The sequence below is a fragment of the Arabidopsis thaliana genome, chromosome 3 (genome assembly GCF_000001735.4).
Source record: "Arabidopsis thaliana chromosome 3, partial sequence".
Classification (NCBI taxonomy): Eukaryota; Viridiplantae; Streptophyta; class Magnoliopsida; order Brassicales; family Brassicaceae; genus Arabidopsis; species Arabidopsis thaliana.
This window is the reverse complement of record NC_003074.8, coordinates 11302376-11322565: the sequence shown is the minus strand read 5'-3', so window position 1 is coordinate 11322565 and position 20190 is coordinate 11302376. Positions and strand designations below refer to the sequence as shown.

The window sequence follows — 20190 nt, the reverse complement described above, 5'->3', positions numbered from 1 at the left end:
AAACTACAAAAAAATATGTCTTGCATAAATAATCATAACGAATAATTTGATAAAACTAACAGTTTTGTTTCATTCGGTCTACTACAGTTTTAATATTAGTTAATCACAAAAGAGAATAAGAGATACTTACGTTAGACATGGTGGCTGGAAATTTGAGAAGAAACCAAAAAGGTAAACAATTAGAAAACAATTTAGTTGACAAAAGAAATCTAGGTCAATTGTTTGTTTCCACGTTTATTCATTTAGACTGAAACAATTTTTTAATGGGCTATTGTTTTCAATTGTTATGGGCTGGAAAATATTAAAAGAGTAGGGCACTTTCCTTTTTTTCCAATAAACCAACAGATGATTAAAGTATTGAATTAAATACAATTAAAGATTTTTTTTTTAAAAAAAAACAGCCTCGGGCACGTGCCTAACCCAACCTTGCCGTGGATCCGCCCCTGAGGGAAAAGGACTTCAACAATTATGTACGAAGACAATGCAGCATGCATCGCACAACTCAAAAACGGATACATCAAAGGCGATAGAACAAAGCACATCCTACCAAAATTCTTCTTCACACACGATCTACAAAAGAGCGGCGATGTACGAGTTCTACAGATCCGTTCGAATGATAATCTGGCTGACTTATTCACCCAGGCGCTATCTACTGCTACTTTCAAGAAGTTAGTCTATCGTATCGGATTACGCCGTCTCAAAGATCTCGTCGAATATACTCATAAGGAGGAGTAATTGTATGTTGCACTCTTTTTCCCTTAACCATGGTTTTTTCCGTTGGGTTTTCCTGGTAAGGTTTTTAATGAGGCAGCATTTCAAATACTTTACGAGTTATGGTACTACAATGGTCATCAAGGGGGGAGTGTTATGAATAAAGATGGATGCCCATTATAAGACCCATCATCTAAGCCCATCATCTAGATGTTTCTAGGGTTTTACCCTTTCCTTTTACTCCTATATAAAGAACCCTTTATTCAATGGAATAACACACTCATTTCTTCTATATCTTTTTCTAGTTACAACATTGAAAAGATTTACAAGTGTTTTTAACGACTTTACAAAGATTTTAAAAGGATTTACAAGAATTTAATATAGTTTTAAAAGATTTACAAAAGTTTTTTAAAAATTTTTACATTTATATTTTATATTTACATATTTAGGCAAGTATAAATAGTATATATATATATATATATATATATATTCAATTATGCGCATGTTAGTCTTGGATAAATTTGAAAAGAAAAAAAAAATTTCTACTACCTTTTTGCAACAATACCCTTTTCTGTTGTTTATTTTTAAAAATACCCTTTTTCTTGAGCAAAATGACCAAATTACCTTCATCTTATGAGAACATTTAATTAGAAACTGAAATTTTCCCGCTAATTTTTTTTTGAACCATTTTAAAACTCTTGTGAACCTTTACAAAAAGTCTTTAAAAGATTTACAAGAGTTTTAAAAGGGTTTAAAATCCCTACTAAATCTTTTAACATTTCTTGTAAATCTTTTAAAATCCTTTAAAATTCGTTTAAAATCCCTTATTAATCTTTTAAAACCCTTTTAAACCTTTTAAAAATCTTTTAAAATCCCTTGTAAATTTTTTAAAACCCTTAAAAAATCTTTAAAAATCCCTTGTAAATTTTTTAAACCTTTTAAAAATCTTTTAAAATACCTTGTAAATTTTTTAAAACCCTTAAAATTTTTTTAAAATTCCTTTGTAAATCTTTTAAAATCTTTTTTGAACCTTTTTAAAATCCGTTGTAAATCTAATTCTCGGCAAAAAAAAAATTTTGCAGGAAAAATGATTTTGTGAAAAATGTTTTGGCGGAATTTCGTTTTACAAAATTGTTTTGGCGGTCTATTATGTGCTCGAATATTTGAAGGAAGAGTATCCCGCGGAAAAAAATTTTTTGGCGGGAAGTTTATTTTCGGATTATTTTTGGCAGGAAAAAACTAATATTTATTTTGTTAACCTAAAACATTTTCCAAATAAGGTAAAATGGTCAGTAAAAATTAAGAGAGGATATAAATGAAAATGACAAATAAGAATGGGCATTATTGAAAAGGGGTAGTGTTGAAAGGGCATTCATAGCAATTATTCATAATTAATATAGATCTCCCTAGCGGTGGTTTTGGTAATCTTCCATTTCTTTTGTTGCTGCCCAATAGATTCTTATCAAGAATATAATACAGGGGAAGGTTGTTGTTAGACATGCAATGTCTAGCTGTTATTTTGTATAAAGAAAGTTAGTGATCGTATTCGTATGTTATTTTTCTTGTCCCATAATCCAATTTGTATTAATTAAATCTTAATGGCATGTAAGATTCTTTTTTTATTGGGGAAAAAAAAGATTCGGTTATGATTTATCTTACTTTAACATCCTACATATTTTTGAGATTAACATGGGATTACCTATATTTTATTTTATTAGTATTATTTATTATTCTCTGTTTTTAACTAAAAAGTAAAAACATAGTGCAGAAAATAAGCTTTTTGAAATACAAAAAATTTGTCGGAAATTTACCGGAAAAATGTTTGGCGGAAATTTTTTTTTGGCGGGAAAAATAAATTTTGGTATCCAAAATTTGGCGGGAAAATTTCAGTTTCCAATTACATGTTCCTATTATATGAGGGTAATTTGGTCATTCTGTTCAAGGGAAGGTATATTATTAAAAATGGACAACATAAAAGGGTAGTGTTGAAAGGGCATTCATAGCAATTATTCATAATTAATATAGATCTCCCTAGCGGTGGTTTTGGTAATCTTCCATTTCTTTTGTTGCTGCCCAATAGATTCTTATCAAGAATATAATACAGGGGAAAGTTGTTGTTAGACATGCAATGTCTACCTGTTATTTTGTATAAAGAAAGTTAGTGATCGTATTCGTATGTCATTTTTCTTGTCCCATAATCCCATTTATATTAATTAAATCTTAATGGCATGTAAGATTCCTTTTTTATTGGGGAAAAAAAAGATTCGGTTATGATTTATCTTACTTTAACATCCTACATATTTTCGAGATTAACATGGGATTACCTATATTTCATTTTATTAGTATTATTTATTATTCTCTGTTTTTAACTAAAAAGTAAAAACACAGAAAATAAGCTTTTTGAAATACAAAAAATTTGTCGGAAATTTACCGGAAAAATGTTTGGCGGAAATTTGTTTTTGGCGGAAAAAATAAATTTTGGCGCCCAAAATTTGGCGGGAAAATTTCAGTTTCCAATTACATGTTCCTATTAGATGAGGGTAATTTGGTCATTCTGTTCAAGGGAAAGTATATTTTTAAAAATGGACAACATAAAAGAGTATTGTTGCAAAAGGGTAGTAAAAAAGGGTAGTTTTGCAAATCTCCCTATAAAAAAACCTCAGATTTTTTTGTGAGTTTTTAAACCACGTTTTAAAAAATGGTAAATTAACACTTAGGATCATTAAAATCAATTTAAATCGAAGAAAATATTATACAAATATATAAATAAATAAAAGTAATTTGCTTTAAGATTTGCTTTCCTAAAATCTGTTTTACAATTTATTATTTTCCAATTGAAGTTTTTTTTGAAGTCTTGATGTTATATAATAACATAAAATTGTAATTTCAAATCTATTTGAGATATAGAAAAACAGTTTCATTACAAGTAAATTGTTGGTTATGTAAACAATTTAAATTTAAAATTTAGCCCAGAAAATTGATTTCATATTGAAGATAACATATCCAGAGTCTATTCAAATTTTATTTATTTTGGTTCAAGGATATATTTGATTTAATTTGCATAAAGTAATTATTTTATGTTATGGATGATATACTCTTTTATATATAGATTTAGTTGAAACAAAATTTGTTTGGTTGAATTCTAGAAATTCATCAACGAGAAACCAAACTAATTTTGTAATAACCAAATATAAAATTAATATTAAGAAAGTTTTATTTGGTTCAGTCACACAAGTTTAGACCAACTTTTTGGTCATAAATTTTATTCTTTTTTAATCCAAAACTTCAAAATTTAGAAAACATATGAAGAAAAATAAAATAAAATGTTCTAACCTATAAATTGATTTTAGTTTACATAACAAATTCTAATTGAAACTTATTTCTTTATATCGCCAAAAAGAACAATTAAATTCTTATAAAAATATCGTAAGCTCGAATTTCAAAAGTATAAATTACAAACTAAGTTGTTTTATTTTATGTTTTAATATAATAGTTATTTGGTTTAATAGTACTAGGTGTTATTTTACCATTTTATAAAAGATGAGGGTTTAAAAACCCACCAAAAAAGTTGAGGGCTTTTTACATGTTTTTCTAAAAGGAGAGGGTTTGTTTACCCATTTTTCCTCTAAAATGTTTTGAACAGATTTACAAGTGTTTTAACAACTTTACAAAGATTTAAAAGGATTTCCAAGAATTTACAAGAATTTTATAATTTTTTAAAAAGATTTACAAAAGTTTTTTAAAAAATTTTACATTTATATTTTATATTTACTTCTTTAGGCAAGTTTTATGTAGTATATATATTCAATTACGCATACGTTCCACGTTAGTCTTTAATTAATATAGATCTCCCCTGCGGTGGATTTGGTAATCTTCCATTTCTTTTGTTGCTGATCCCGAATAGATTCTGATCAAGAATATAATACAGGGGAAGGTTATTGTTAGGCATGCAATGTCTAGCTGTTATTATGTATAAACAAATATAGTAATCGTATTCATATGTCATTTTTCTTGTCCCATAATCCCATTTGTATTAATTAAATCCTTAATGGCAGGTAAGATTCGTCTCTTATTGGGGAACAAAAAAAGATTCGGTTATGATTTATCTTACTTTATCGTCCTACATATTTTCGAGATTAACAAGGGATTAGCTATATTTCATTTTATTAGTAATATTTATTATTCTCGGTTCTTAACTACAAAGTAAAAACATAGTGCAAAAAACAAACTTTTGAAATGTAAAATTTGAAAGTTGAGATTTTTTAGGGATAAATGGGTAGAAAAACCCCTACTTTTTCTAAAAATATAGGGAAAAAATCCTAAAGTATTGGGTAATAATTAAAAGATTGGGTTTTATTTGGCAATACTTTATTAGATGAGGTATTTTTATTCCAATCTAAAAGTATTGGGTAATAAACTAGTTTGGGTTTTAATTGGGATTTTTCCCTAAAAACATATTAAAAACTCTCAACTTTTTTGTGGATTTTTAAACCCTCACCTTTTTATAAAAGGTACAATAAACCCTATAATTAATAAGGGAGATTTGCAAAACTACCCTTTATTTATTACCTTTTTGCAATAATACCTTTTTATGTTGTTCATTTTTAAAAACACCCCTTCCTTTGAACAGAATGACCAAATTACCCTTATCTAATAGGAACATGTAATTGGAAACTGAAACTTTTCCCGCCAAGTTTAATTTTCCCGCCAAAAACAAATTCCGCCAAACTTTTTTCCCGACAAAAAAAAAAAATCCCGTCAAAAAAAGAAATTTCCTGCCAAAAACTTTTTTCGTAACAAATTTTTTCTCCGCCAAAAAAATGCTTTTAAAAATCCTTGTAAACTTTAAAACTCATAGATTTACAAGGGATTTTAAAAGGGTTTTAAAAGATTTACAAGGGATTTTAAAAAAGTTTAAAAATATTTACAAGGATTTTAAAAGGGTTTTAAAAGATTTACAAAGAATTTTAAAAGGGTTTTAAAATATTTACAAGGATTAAAAAGTCTTCTTGTAAATTCTTTTAAAATCTTTTAAAAACCCTTGTACATCTTTTAAAACCCATTTAGCCTCTTTAAAAATCTCTTTTAAATCTTTCAAAACCCTTTTGAAATCCCTTGTAAATCTTTCAAAACACTTTTAAACCCTTTAAAAATATTTAAAAAACCTTTGTAAATCTTTTAAAGCCCTTTAAAATCACTTGTAAATATTTTTAAACCCTTTTAAAATCCCTTGTAAATATTTTAAAATCCTTTTAAAACAATTTTAAACCCATTAAAAATCTTTGCAAATCTTTTAAAGCCCTTTAAAATCTCTTGTAAATCTTTTAAAACTCTTTTAAAATCCCTTGTAAATCTTTTAAAAACGTTTTAAAATCTCTTATAAATCTTTTAAAAGCCTTTTAAAATCCCTTGTAAATCTCTTAAAACCTTTTAAAATTCCTTGTAAATATTTTAAAATCCCTTGTAAATCTATTTCCCGCCAAAAAAAAAAAAAACGGTGAAAAGTTTTTTGAAAAAAACAATTTTGGCGGGAAATTTTTTTCGAAACTTTTTGGCGGGAAAATTTTGGCGGGATATTTTGTTTGGAATATTTTAGGCGAAAAAGTATTAGTATATCATTTTGTTAACCTAAAACAATTTTCAAATAGGAGTAAAATGGTCATTAAAAATTTAAAGAGGGTACAAATGAAAATGGATAAAACAAAAGTGTAAAGTTGAAAAGGGGCATCCTGAAAAGGGCATTAGAAAGAATTTTTCAATTAATAAACAAATTTAACAAATCATTATATTAAAACAGCAATAAAAAAAATTGACTTCTGATTATTTTTTCAAATTCGAGTTTGCAATTGTTTTTTCTAAAATTAAGGTTTTTGCTATAAAAAAACATTTATTTACCACTTAGTTGAGATTAGGCAAATTTTGTTTGTTACCATTAGGAGTTATGTTATGTAAACTACAAAAATTATAGGATAGTATATTTGATTTTGTAATTTGTTTGCTTTTTCAGGTTTTGATTTTAAAATAGTCAATATTATTACAAAATTCAGATTCAGTTGAAGGTACAATTTTTGAAAATAGTAAATGTTATTTATATTATATTTTTAATATATTGTAATATATATATATATATTAACTATTAATAAATGCTTATATAGTTTACTTTTCCAATTAAAATATTTTGATATAAAAATTTGTGTACTTTTGTAGTATTATAATATTTGGTTTGGTTTCATGTTAGTAAATTTGTGTGATCGAACAAATAAACGTTTATTAACATAAAATAATATTATGTTATGTATAAGAACTAGATTTTCACCCGCGGTATACCGTGGGGACAATTTATATTTTAAAGTTAGTATATATAAAAGTTTGTAAATTATATTTATCTATAAAATATTTTTATTTTATAGTTTAGAATTGTTATTAAGTAACGTCCTACCAAACCCGTCCCGCCAACCCGTCCCGTAAAAAAAACTCATTTATTTTATTTATCATATGTTTATGAATCATTGTCTAAATATTTTGTAATTTTGTAGTAACTAAATGCTATCAGATATCTCTGCGGTTTGATGATTATAATCGAATTGTAATAGTCATGCAGAAAAACAATATCAATAATGATAATTTTGTAGTAATTAAATGATATTAAATATTTTGAAAGTTTTATTTTAGTAACCAATCGTGTAGTTAATGTCGAGAGATTTTATGAAGATTGTTAAATGTCAAATATTTAATTCAAAGATTTTTTTTCTAATTATCAAAAACAAATATTAAAATCCAATGGCAATCATTGTATCCTAACTACAAGATTTATTTCACAAAATGGCTGCAAAAATGTATATGTAGATTATTATTTCACTCGTAACAAAAAAAAAAATTCACGTTGATGAATTATTGTAACCAAATTGAATAAAACTTCATTAATTATTTTTTGCACATTATGACTTAAAATTTTCAATTTAGAAAAAGATTGTAAACTGAAATTTTAGAGGAAAAAATTATAAATCAAATTGTTTATATTTATTTATGTTTTAATATAATGATTTGTTTGAATTCAAATTGAGTTTATTAATTATAGGTTTATTTTATCATTAATGAAAATGTGAGGGTTATAAAACTCACAAAAAAGTTGAGGGTTTTTCAGAAAAACTTTTTCTATATGTCTTTAAGAAATGTGAAGGGTTTTCTATCCATTTTTCAATTTTTTGTATTTCTATATTAAGTAAGACATAAATTTGAAATACTAATTTTATATATTCATTTCTAACATCTAAAACTATTATTTGAGCCGTACGTTTAGTGACATTGGCAGAAAGTTGACAAGTATTTACGAAGAATTCCATTAGGTTTAAAATTTTATGACATAAAATGTACCCGTCTCAAAAAGACGCGGATCTTCTTGTCACGGTTCATTAAAGTCAGATCTTAACTTCTAACTTAACTTCTAATTTTAGCCATCTATTACAATTAATAGTAGTTGTTGATGTTTTCTAGCAAAAATCAAATCCTACAACAAGATTTTCGAAGAGAAAATCTTTATCTATTAATTTCCAATTAATTTATTTTTTTATTCAATACCATTTATAATTATGTGGGTTACAAATTGGAAAAGTATTTATACTTCTCCATTATAAGAATTTACAATATTTATTATATTCTAAAAAATTACTAATCCAATCAGATACTTTTTAAAACATTTCCTAATCAAATCTAACAAATCTGCTTTATTATAAGAAATTTCTACTACTCACCTACTAAGATTCTCTAATAGTAATTCTGCAAAGTTATCTCAAATCATTTTAAATCCGTCTAAATCTCCATAGAATTTTTTTTTTTGTTAAAAAATCTCCATAGAATTTGAAGTATTCATATAAGCCTTCAAGTAAACCAAAATCACTAAGCCGATAATCTTTGTGATCACGTTTGTTTCATTTAGTGATGATTTGGACACATACTTCGATCTCTGCAGCTTCACATAATCCAGTGTTATGCTTTGTGATCACGTTTGTATTACTCCAAGAAAGGTAATGCTTTGTGATTATCTGCTTTGCGCTAAAAGTGGTCCTGAATCTCTTTGCAGAGATCTCTTTCATCTCCATTTAAGGAGATGTTCCCATTGACTTTTTGGTGTCAGCGGATTTTCAGTTCACTTGGATTTCTTTTTTTTTGAATACCAGGAGGTTCTGGACCGAATCCCGTAATTTCTCTAAGCTCGAAACCACAACATGTAATATTAATTTCGTTCCAAACGTCACTCGAACCGGCGACCTCAAAACTTCGCTTAGGGTCTTTACCAATTGAGCTAATGACACTTGGTTTTTTTATGGTTCATCAACCAGGGTTAAGAGCATGTCTCTTGAGAAATCAAGGAAACAGAGGTACGAGCCAATAGAACAGATCCTGTTCAAGTAAGGTCGTCATTTGGATTTCTAACAATATCTTTAATCAGGGGTTTCTCCATATACTGGACATAGTGGTTAAAAACACAAACAATCCCTAAAGTTACAACTCTTCAAGTTCGTCTCTATCTCTGCTTCTATCTGTGATGCATCTCAGCTCATACTCAATACGTCTACTCCGGAGATTTAACTGCTTCTAACGTTACTTTACAGAGCTTAACAATATACTAATCTTATCTTCGGTTATTGTTGGACACGTATGTGAACCGGGAAAAATGGAATGGACAAAGTCAGACAATCATTTAATTTGATTTTATGGAGAATACAAGCTATCGTGTTTTTCAGTTAACTGGTCACATAACCGTTATAGTGATCATGTTCTGCAACAAGAACCACATCGGGTCAACTGTGGTTCAGGCCTGTATACATACGGAGGTTGGTCTTAAGATATAGAGAGGCACACTCTTAACTTGAGCTAGCTTAAGAATGAACAAATTCAACATGGTTATAAGTTTTACGAGTTTACCATTCAACATGGCTTTAACATTAGATATTCAGTCTTGAGGCAGGTTAATATTGCATAAACACGTTCCTCGTGTACCCACTTGCTTTGTTCCCATTTGCAAACCTTAATGATATATTAGTAATCGAAAAATGACATTAAAATTCAAAAACGTAATACTAAAATGCAAGCTGAGAACACAAAGTGATGATCACAAGACAAAGGTTCATATGAAAGAAGACCATGGATCAATCTAATGGACCTTATTTTTATTTTTGAATAATAAAACTAAGAATGGACTTGTCAGGACATTAGATGCTTTGAGGATATGTTCAGTTCATGCAAAATATCAGTTGTGTCTGCAGGCAATGTAGCTAGCAAGAGCCACAAGAGGCGCCGCCTTGTCGGAATCAAACCCTAGAAGCTGTTCCGCTGCTTCTCTTCTCAGTTTCTCCGCAACTTCCCTGGATCTCTCCAAGCCTATCAGCCTTGGATACGTCAGCTTCCCGGCCATTACATCTTTTCCGGCTGTCTTGCCCAATTCCTTAGTAGATTCCGTTACGTCAAGAATATCATCAACCACCTGAAACAACAGCCCAATACATCTCGCATATTTTCTTAGCTTTTCGATCTCTTCCTCTGTTCCACCTCCCATTATGGCTCCTAAAACTGCCGCTGCCTCCAACAAGGCGGCCGTTTTGTGGAGGTGGATGAACTCTAGACGCTCCAATCCGACGTCGTCTGGATTCAATCCTTGGCTACATAAGTCAGTCACTTGCCCAGCCACTAGCCCTTTTGTCCCTATGGCCTTTGCCAGCTCCATTACAGCACGGATCATCCTCTCAGGGGCAACCAACCCATTTGACACGAACGTCATGTGCTCAAACGCTAAAGCAAGGAGTGCATCACCCGCCAAAACCGCCATGTCTTCTCCAAATTCCTTGTTTGACCAAAAAATAGTTCGTCACTAGTGAGCAAATACTAACATCAATAAATGATTCAAATCTCGTGAGCAATTAGCGTCCATATGATTTAACAACATACTTTATGGTTGGTGGGCTTGCCTCTACGGAGGTCGGCATCGTCCATGCACGGGAGGTCGTCATGGATTAGCGAGCTCGTGTGGATCATCTCGACTGCACAAGCGGCTGACATGGCAGTAGCCTCGTCGCCACCCACGAGCTCACAAGCAGCAATGCAGAGGAGAGGCCTCACACGTTTTCCGCCCGCTAGTAATGAGTACCGCACCGCCTCTTGTATCGTGAGTGGTTCTTGGAGAGGTACCGAAACGTTGAGAGCCGCACTTACGGATTCGGCTTTACGGATCATATACGACTTGAAGTCAAAGGCAGAGTTGCGATCATTGCTTTTTCCCTCTGGTGGAATCATGTCTCCACCTTGTGAGGATAGAGCACAAGAAAGCGACAAAACGGTGCGCTTTTGGAGATTGTTGAATGATGATAGGGAGTTGTATCTCCGTCCTCTGAATTGGATGAAGAGAGAGGATGAGCTGAGAGTAGTAGCCATGGCCGATCCACCTTCTCCGATATAATATTATATTAAGTGGAGCTCTTAATAGGTTTCGAATGCTTGGAAGCAATGAAGGTCAACGTCCTTACTGTTGTCTTAAAACTGTAATCTGCCAACAAAATTATATGAATTTTCAATTATGGGTTTGGTCGAATAAGTCACATTTTATGTACATATTCTAACAAGCGGATCCATAGAAAAATCATATAACATAAGCTGGTGTATAAAATGGTTCACCTGATATTGTCAGGATTATGTAAATATTGAACAAGTCATATGTCATGCTCAGTCCTTAGATCAAAAGCAGCTGAAAGTGGGGAGCTTTAGGTAAAACTTTTTTCCTTGAGCATCCATCTTATTAAACCAACGAAGCACCTGTTTTTGTCAGGATCAAGTGAGTTTTGAACTAACAAGTCAAACGTCATGCTCATCTTCACAATTCTGATGTCCTAAGAGCAATGCAGCCAAAACAGTTGAAAGTGGGGAACTTTGGATAAAACTTTTATCCTAGATTCTTATTAAACCAACCTAGCAATGTAACTAGCAAGAGCTCAATTGTGTCTTCCAGCAATGTAACTAGCAACAGCCACCACAGATGCCGCATTATTCAGATCAAACCCTAGAAGTTGGTCTTTTTTGAGTGTTGTTGTACAGGTTTTCTCAAGTCTCTACAGAGACATCGACGACATGAACAGACTCCACATCAACCCGTCTCATGAGCTAAACTTTGTGATTGTCTCACACAGCTTAACATCGCGTGTCATTTTTGATGAAATGGTTCAAGTGGACTGTGGAATCTAGGGAACACTGAGATCAAGTTTATGGAATTAGGACAAGGCGGTGATTACAACATGGCGATTCATCACACAGTTTGTATACTTTGTCATATTATTGTTATGTATTGTCATGAATCTTTGTTAATACAAAACCTCTTGTATTTTTTTTTTTTTTCATGAATCCTTGTTATTCAAAATGTGTTTATCAAGACTCTAATGCCAAACTTCACTTGTCTCTTTTCTATCTTTCTATTCAAAACTTCAAAACACCAAACACCAAATTTTATTTCTTAAGGACCTTACCATTGAACAAGATAATTGTTAAGAGGCCAATAGAATTGCTAAACTTTCAAATTGTCAAAATTTAAAATTAAAAAATAGGTAAGATTCTCTCAAGCACTCATACCATTGAATATGGTCTTAGGAATATAATACCCAAATGTTAGTATAATGACAAAACTAATCCAATAATTATCACAAATTTTCACATTTATTTACTGTACTTGTACTATATATATATATATATATATATATTACTGTACTTGTACTATATATATATATATATATATATATATATTACTGTACTTGTACTATATATATATATATATATATATATTATTGTACTTGTAGGATTACTAAAAAAATAGAAGGGTCATTACAGAATAAAATAAATTAACCGATGGATAAGTATAGACTAATTAATTATATTCAATTTACATTAAGTACACTAAATTAAATTTATTTTAATGCCTCGGAAACGGAGAGTAGATAGGCAACCAACCCCCATGTTCGAATTATGCATGTCTTTAATTCATATTTCCTTTATTTATTTTAATTATTTTTTTAGAAAAAACAAATTTATTAAGAAATTATATTAAAATTGATTTACAAATGTATTGTTTTGTGATTTACATTTTTGTGTAATTCTACATCAATGTTATTCAATTATTTGTTTTTCAGTTTAAAATTCATCAATAATAACTAATAAATAAGGCATAGAAATATAAAAATCAATCTTTTTGAAAAAAAAAAATTCTCTAAAAACACAATTAATAAGGAACAAAAAGAGTACTCCTCTACGGTGGTTTTGGACCTTTGATATCATCCATTTCTTTTCTTCTACTTTTTTTTTCTTTTTCTTTTTGGTAATCTTCATTTCGTTTCCTTGTGATCCCCAAGAGGTTCTGATTAAGAATATAATACAGGGGGAGATTGTTGATAGACATGCAATGTCTAGCTGTTATCAGTGGTAGAGCTAGAAAAAATTGTTTAGGGGTCATATTTTATTTTTAGTTTTAATTAAATATTTAAATATAATATTTCATTTCTAAAAAAATCTAACTTTAAAAATTTAAAATTCATTGTATTTAAAAATAAATAAAATAAAAGATAATCATTATTGTTCTTTATTCATCAAATACAGTATATATATAATTCCATTTTACATATTTTGTGATAGTTTCAGTAATTATTTCTTAAAACATAATTGCAAAAGATATAGTTGAATAAATATAATATCGTTTCCATAGGTGCAAAGAAAAGATATGACCACTGGACATGAGGTCAATTTATTAGAAAGCAATCAATTTACCACAATAATCAAATAGAGCATAAGCTTGTAAGCAAAAATTCAAAGATTTATGGGGGTCGGTCATCTGACCCCTTACTAATATTGTGCCTCCGCCATTGGCTGTTATTATGTATAAAGAAAGTTAGTGATTTTATTCGTATGTCATTTTTCTTGTCCCATAATCTTATTTATATAATTTAAATCTTTAATGGCAGGTAAGATTCTTCTCTTATTGAAAAAAAAGATTCGTTTATGATTTATCTTACATTATCATCCTACATATTTTCGAGATTAACAGGGGATTAGCTATATTTTATTTAATTAGTATTATTTATTATTTTTGGTTTTTAACTAAAAAGTAAAAACATAATGCAGAAAATAAGCTTTTGAAATACATAAATATAATAGATACTAAAGCTGAGTAATTTAAAAACCAGTTTAACAACAAATAATGTTTCTGAAATACAGAATGACTCCAATAAAAGTAGAGGAATTCTTTACCAAAGAGAGTACTTCAATTTGATAAAATAAAACATGAGTAATTCAACAAAAAGTTAGAAGCTTTAAATGCTATACTTTATTTTCAAAGTATTTAATGTCTTAAAACAAATGATGTTGCTAATTAGATATTGATTCGCGGTGTACCGTGGGTGGATATGTTCATTTAAAAGTTATAGATATTTTTATAAAAATTAATATTTATATATGAATAATATATTTTTGAAACATAATTTTAATCTATGTAAAGTTTGGGTAATTCATTGACCCATGGTACACCACGGGTTTATATTTTTGTTAGATCGCGGGTTGAAAATTTATTTCTAAATCCCATTTTCCTTCAAAATGACATCCTAGAGATTGATCCGGTACATCTCGGGTAGTTATGTTCATTGAAAATTTATAGATTTTTGGATAAAACAGTTGAAAGTGGGGAACTTTGGATAAAACTTTTATCCTAGAGTCTTATTAAACCAACCTAGCAATGTAACTTGCAAGAGCTCAATTGTGTCTTCCAGCAATGTAACTAGCAACAGCCACCAGAGGTGCCGCATTATTCGGATCAAACCCTAGAAGTTGTTTGTCTACTTCTTTGTTCAATTTCTCTGCAAATTCCTTCCATCTTTCCAAACCAATCAACCTCAATATTTACTAAAACCTTAAGTATTGTATATGTATGTAATACAACTGAAATGAAATGTAGGTTTTATCGTTTACATCTCATTATATATTACGAAAAATGTAAAATTTGAAAGTTGAGACATTTGTATATAAGACATAAATTTGAAATACTAATTCTATATATACATTTTAACATATCAATTAATTACGGCAAAAAAAACATCTTAATTAGTTAAAAACAATATAAAAAGAATTGACAAATTTTTCAAAAATTTTCACTTATGTGCGTATTGTTACGACTCGATTTCTTACTAATAAATAATAATAAAATGAAATGCGAAAAAATCTTTATTATGTTCTATGATTGTTATGTGATCTGTTGTAGCAAGTGGCAATAGCTCTTTCCAACGGGCATCATCAATGGAGGATTCTAAATGTTTTCTCTTTAATACCAAAATATTATTATTTTATTATAATTTACTGAAATAATTAAATTTTAAATCTTTTTTTAAAAAATGAATCAATTTAACGAAGACATGTGACTCATTTGGCTCTTATATAAAATTTCAAGTCTCTTATATACGAGTTTTTTCTTATTTTCTCTTCATTTTCTAATATTTTTATCTTTTCTATACATAAAAACTATCTAAAAACCCTCTATTGAGGGTGCTATTAATGATACTTAAAAAAAGTTCTAAAGCCAAAATCCTTAAATATTAAGCCAAAAAAAAAATTAAAACTCAATAAATATTTTTTTTTTTTTTTTTTTGAGAAGCAAGGTAGCACTGATTTTTTTTTTCATCAATCTCTATTGAAATTTGAAGTGTCAGAATAATGCAGGCTTAGCAAGAATCTAGCTAGTCAGTTTCATCGTTGTTGTTTTATCTTCTCTTTGTTGTGCTTTTCTTCCATCAATCTCTGTGTGAATGAACAAGAAGGTATTAAGACTCATGCTTTGGTCTTTTTTGAGTGTTGTTGTACAGATTTTATCAAGTCTCTACGAAGACATCGACGACATGAACAGACTCCACATCAACCCGTCTCATGAGCTAAACTTTGTTATTGTCTCACACAGCTTAACATCGCGTGTCATTTTTGATGAAATGGTTCAAGTGGACTGTGGAATCCAGGGAACACTGAGATCAAGTTTATGGAATTAGGACAAGGCGGTGATTACAACATGGAGATTCGTCACACAGTTTGTATACTTTGTCATATTATTGTTATGTATTGCCATGAATCTGTGTTAATACAAAACCTCTTGTATATTTTTTTTTTTTCATGAATCCCTGTTATTCAAAATGTGTTTATCAAGACTCTAATACCAAACTTCACTTGTCTCTTTTTTATCTTTCTATTCAAAACTTCAAAACACCAAACACCAAATTTTATTTCTTAAGGACCTTACCATTGAACAAGATAATTGTTAAGAGGCCAATAGAATTGCTAAACTTTCAAATTGTCAAAATTTAAAAATTAAAAAATTGGTAAGATTCCCTCAACCACTCATACCATTGAATATGGTCTTAGGAATATAACACCCAAATGTTAGTATAATGACAAAACTAATCCAATAATTATCACAAATTTTCACATTTATTTACTGTACTTGTACTATATATATATATTATTGTACTTGTACTATGTGTATATATATATATATATTACTGTACTTGTACTATATATATATATATATATATATTATTGTACTTGTACGATTCCTAGAAAAATAGACGGGACATTACAGAATAAAATAAATTAACCGATGGATCAAGTATAGTCTAATTAATTATATTCAATTTACATTGAAGTACACTAAATTAAATTTATTTTAATGCCTCAGAAACGGAAAGTAGATAGGCAACCAACCCCCATGTTCGAGTTATGCATGTCTTTAATTAATACTTCTTTTATTTATTTCTAATTGATTTTTTAGAAAAAATAAATTTATTTTGGATGCTTGACAAATTTATTTAAAATATAGAATCAAAATAAACTAGATAACACTTTTAATTTTGGATGCTTGATAAATAAAACTTTCGGCTCATTCATATTTAAAATCAGTTTTATTCTTTAATAATAAGACTCTGAACTATTGCTCAATTTCTTAAGCAATGTGGGACATTTGACACTTTTTTTCATTGATTGAGTAATATATGACTGTTTTTAAAATTTTGAGTTACATTATATATAGAAAAAATCTAATGTTTTATTAATTATATGTATTTTATATACAATCAAATAAATTAAATATAAGAACAAATAAAAGTGAAAGAAAATTTATATGTTTATATTTAATGTAGATAGGGAGATTTTAAGAAATTAGGAATTAATTGAATGTAGTTCAATAAAGATAAGATTTGTTAATATAAAAGTGATATAAATTTAAACAATTATCTTTTTAGATAGATTTTGTAGCGACTATATATGTAATAGAGGAAATAGTTAAGTCAAATATTTAATGCAAACTAACGAATTATAAGTTCTTAGAAATAAAATATTTGGTTAAGATAAAATTTGTAAGGCTTGTATGTTATTTAGTAAATAGTATAGTGATTTTTGGCCAAAAAGCCTACAAAATATATATATATATATATATATATATATAAATAATTAAAAAAATCGAATTATTCAACACTAATAAGTGCCATAACAATAAGTGTCCTTTCTAATAAAAATAAATAACAATAATTGTCGTCACCAGCTATCAAAAATAATAATAATAATAATAATAATTGTCGTCACCAAAGTAGTCAAGAAGTTACAGTTTCTCCACCATATCCATGATCTATTTAAAACAGAGTAGGATGGGGCAGTGAAGTAACACATACATCCTAAGACAAGGGCCAAGTAAAGACTTTGATCTCGTGTCTCTCTTGTAACGAGAGTGTCTGAAAAATGGAAGCATCAAAATGTTTTGGTCCAAGAACTCTCCCTATCATTCACAACGTCCCTCTCTGTCTGAAGACCAACTTCTCTCTCTTTCCTTGCCGTTTGCTTCAAAGCCAATCTCTTTCCTCCAAGAAATCCACAAAACACTACTTGTTCCGTGTTAAGGCTGAGACTAGTGGCGATCTTGAGAGTACTCGTCCATTGACGTACTTTTCTCCATCTTATTGGGGAGATCACTTCCTCTCTGTTTCCATCGATGACTCCGTAAGTACACACCTGGTCCGATGTGTTTTAGTGGATATGTCTTGTTAGAGTACATGATTTGTTTTTTTGAATTGCATATTTGTAGGAATTTGAGGCACTTGAGAAAGAAATTGAAACGGTGTTCAAGCCTAAAGTGAGAGACATGCTCATGTCTCCTCACAGCAGCGACAAGGAGAGGATTCGTCTCATCCATTTGCTTATCAGCCTCGGTATCGCTTATTACTATGAGAATGAAATCGAGGAGATTTTACACAAGGCTTACGGGAAGTTGGCCTGCTTAATTTCGGACGAGGATGATTTGGAAACAATAGCAATCATGTTTGAGGTTTTCAGACTATATGGACACAAGATGCCTTGCGGTATATTGACAATTATTTAAACCAGTTAATTAGATCAGTTTTTTTGTTTCACAAATATATATAACAAAGCATATAATGGTTTGGGGTAGATGTGTTCGAGAGATTCAAAAGCGAAGATGGGAAGTTTAAGGAAAGTTTAGTTGGGGATGTTAGAGGGCTGCTACAGCTGTACGAAGCCGCGCATCTAGGAGCACCATCTGAAGATATAATGGATGAAGCCTTAAGTTTTGCGCGGTATCACTTGGAACCGTTGGCAGGCACCGAAACAAGCTCTAATCTTTTTAAGCATGTAGAAAACGTTTTGTATAGAGCTCGATATCATAGCATAGAGATACTAGTAGCACGACAGTACATCTCTTTCTATGATCAAGAAGAAGACCAAGATGAGACGCTCCTTAGGTTTTCAAAGCTCAATTTCAATTTTTGCCAGATGCATTACGTCAAAGAGCTCAAAATTGTCACTAGGTAAGTATATTGTATATATATAACATCTTTCGTCGTCAATATTCTTTTTTATGTAACCTAATTTATGGTTCTAGATGGTGGAAGGAGCTAGGTATCGCATCTAAGCTACCGTACTCCATAAGGGAGCGAAATGTGGAGACTTATCTTGGGGGCTTGGGAGTGCTTTTCGAGCCGCGATATTCACTTGCAAGAATTTTCTTAGCTAAACTAACACTGATCATGACTGTTGTGGATGATACATGTGATGCATATGCCACTCTTCCTGAAGTTCAGAGTCTTCATGATGCTTTTCATAGGTATGTATGTAGAGGTCTTATATACAACCATTCTGCATACATGCAGGGTCGACCCTAAAAATTGTTGGGCCAAAGCTTTAAAGAAAAAAATCATGTTGTTTTTTAAGCTTAAGAAAATTTGGACTAAATTGGCTAATGAATTTTAGAAAAAAAAAAAAAAAAAACTTAGGGCCACAAAAATTGTTTCACTAGCCTCCTACATGCCAAGATCTCATGCATTTATGATGTTATCATATATCAATGTATTTAACCAGAAACAAATGTCCAGATGGGATCTGCGTGCCATGGAAGAACTACCGAGGTATATGAGAATCATCTACCAAAGTGTGTTCGAGACTGTGGAAGATATTGATCGAGAAATGATAGCTCGAGGAAAACATGGTCGGTTGCAACTAACCATAGATGAGGTAAGTTGATCGAACTCAAGTAGTAGCAAGAGTAGAAACCAATTAAAAGTCAATTAACAAAGGACAACGATCCTTGCAGATCAAGAGTCTGATGATATGGTATCTTGGGATAGCAAAATGGGCACGCTCAGATCAAGTGCCAAGCTTTGAGGATTACATGGAGATTGGGACACCCTCGTCTGCATTGGATGACTTTGCATCCTACGGCTTTATAGCAATGGACGATTGTGATCAGAAGCAATTGAAGGAATGGTTTTACTCCAAACCTAAAATCTTTCATGCCTTGAATGCTCTGTTTCGTATCAGAAATGACATTGTCACGTTCGAGGTACGTACACAAGTTTTAATTATTATCTTCTTTCCTAGGTACTATTGGAAGATCTCTAATGTAAGTAATACAATAAACAGCAAGAGATGAGCAGAGGAGAGGTGGCAAATGGTGTCAACTGTTACATGAAGCAACATGGTGTCACCAAAGAAGCAGCGGTTGAAGAACTGAGGAAGATGGAAAGAGAGAGTTATAAGATAATGATTGAGGAGTTCATGACGTCCAAAGCTATGCCACGACAGATTCTGGTGCGACCCGTCAACATTGCGCGTGTAATGGATTTGTTTTACAAAGAAGCCGATGGATTTGGGCATCCTGATCAAAAGCTCTTACAACTTATTGCGTCTTTGTTCCTCCATCCAATACCTCTTTGAACATTTATAAAAAGTTATATAAGGAGTTTTTATATATGTATGTGACTTTGAATAAGTGTTTTGTATATGTTTACTTTGAATTTGAATTTTCTTTAATTTATTTTACCAAACCGTTATAACTTTTAATATATTTGATATTAATAGTTGCGTCTCAAAGGTAACTTCTCATAATTTAATGGAATACAATTCGATTTAATT

General features: G+C 30.2%; 2 protein-coding genes and 2 pseudogenes across 5 annotated transcripts; 2 read left to right on the top strand and 2 right to left on the bottom strand.

Annotated features, from left to right (window-relative positions):
* Positions 1-465: 465 nt before the first annotated feature.
* On the top strand, positions 466-871 carry AT3G29440 (annotated as a pseudogene; the record flags this gene model as incomplete). The annotated part of the gene is made up of 1 exon: positions 466-871.
* Positions 872-9742: 8871 nt separating this feature from the next.
* On the bottom strand, positions 9743-11300 carry AT3G29430 (Terpenoid synthases superfamily protein). Its single transcript, NM_113869.2, has 2 exons — positions 10657-11300; positions 9743-10552 (listed from the first exon to the last, which is right to left on the bottom strand). The coding sequence occupies exons 1-2, from the start codon at positions 11137-11139 to the stop codon at positions 9962-9964; spliced, it is 1074 nt and encodes a 357-aa protein (NP_189589.1). The 5' UTR covers positions 11140-11300; the 3' UTR covers positions 9743-9961.
* A 3187-nt stretch (positions 11301-14487) lies between these two features.
* Positions 14488-15559, bottom strand: AT3G29420 (annotated as a pseudogene). Its single transcript has 2 exons — positions 15540-15559; positions 14488-14626 (listed from the first exon to the last, which is right to left on the bottom strand).
* Positions 15560-17367: 1808 nt separating this feature from the next.
* Positions 17368-20135, top strand: AT3G29410 (Terpenoid cyclases/Protein prenyltransferases superfamily protein). 2 transcript variants are annotated; one of them, NM_113867.5, is made up of 7 exons: positions 17368-17763; positions 17849-18122; positions 18212-18587; positions 18662-18883; positions 19152-19290; positions 19370-19618; positions 19699-20135. In NM_113867.5, the coding sequence occupies exons 1-7, from the start codon at positions 17506-17508 to the stop codon at positions 19990-19992; spliced, it is 1812 nt and encodes a 603-aa protein (NP_189587.1). In that variant the 5' UTR covers positions 17368-17505; the 3' UTR covers positions 19993-20135. The 2 variants fall into 2 exon arrangements, with proteins under 2 accessions (NP_189587.1, NP_001325487.1); NM_001339024.1 differs by having other exon boundaries at positions 17430-18122.
* The last annotated feature ends 55 nt before the right edge of the window (positions 20136-20190 follow it).

Excerpts from the sequence above, each read along its gene's own strand:
- AT3G29410 (NM_113867.5), top strand. The coding sequence starts at position 17,506 with ATGGAAGCATCAAAATGTTTTGGTCCAAGAACTCTCCCTATCATTCAC. Across the intron at positions 18,588-18,661 it reads GAGCTCAAAATTGTCACTAG|ATGGTGGAAGGAGCTAGGTA; the intron begins GTAAGTATATTG and ends TTATGGTTCTAG. Across the intron at positions 19,291-19,369 it reads TGCAACTAACCATAGATGAG|ATCAAGAGTCTGATGATATG; the intron begins GTAAGTTGATCG and ends CGATCCTTGCAG.
- AT3G29430 (NM_113869.2), bottom strand. The coding sequence starts at position 11,139 with ATGGCTACTACTCTCAGCTCATCCTCTCTCTTCATCCAATTCAGAGGA. Across the intron at positions 10,553-10,656 it reads GCAAGCCCACCAACCATAAA|GAATTTGGAGAAGACATGGC; the intron begins GTATGTTGTTAA and ends TGGTCAAACAAG.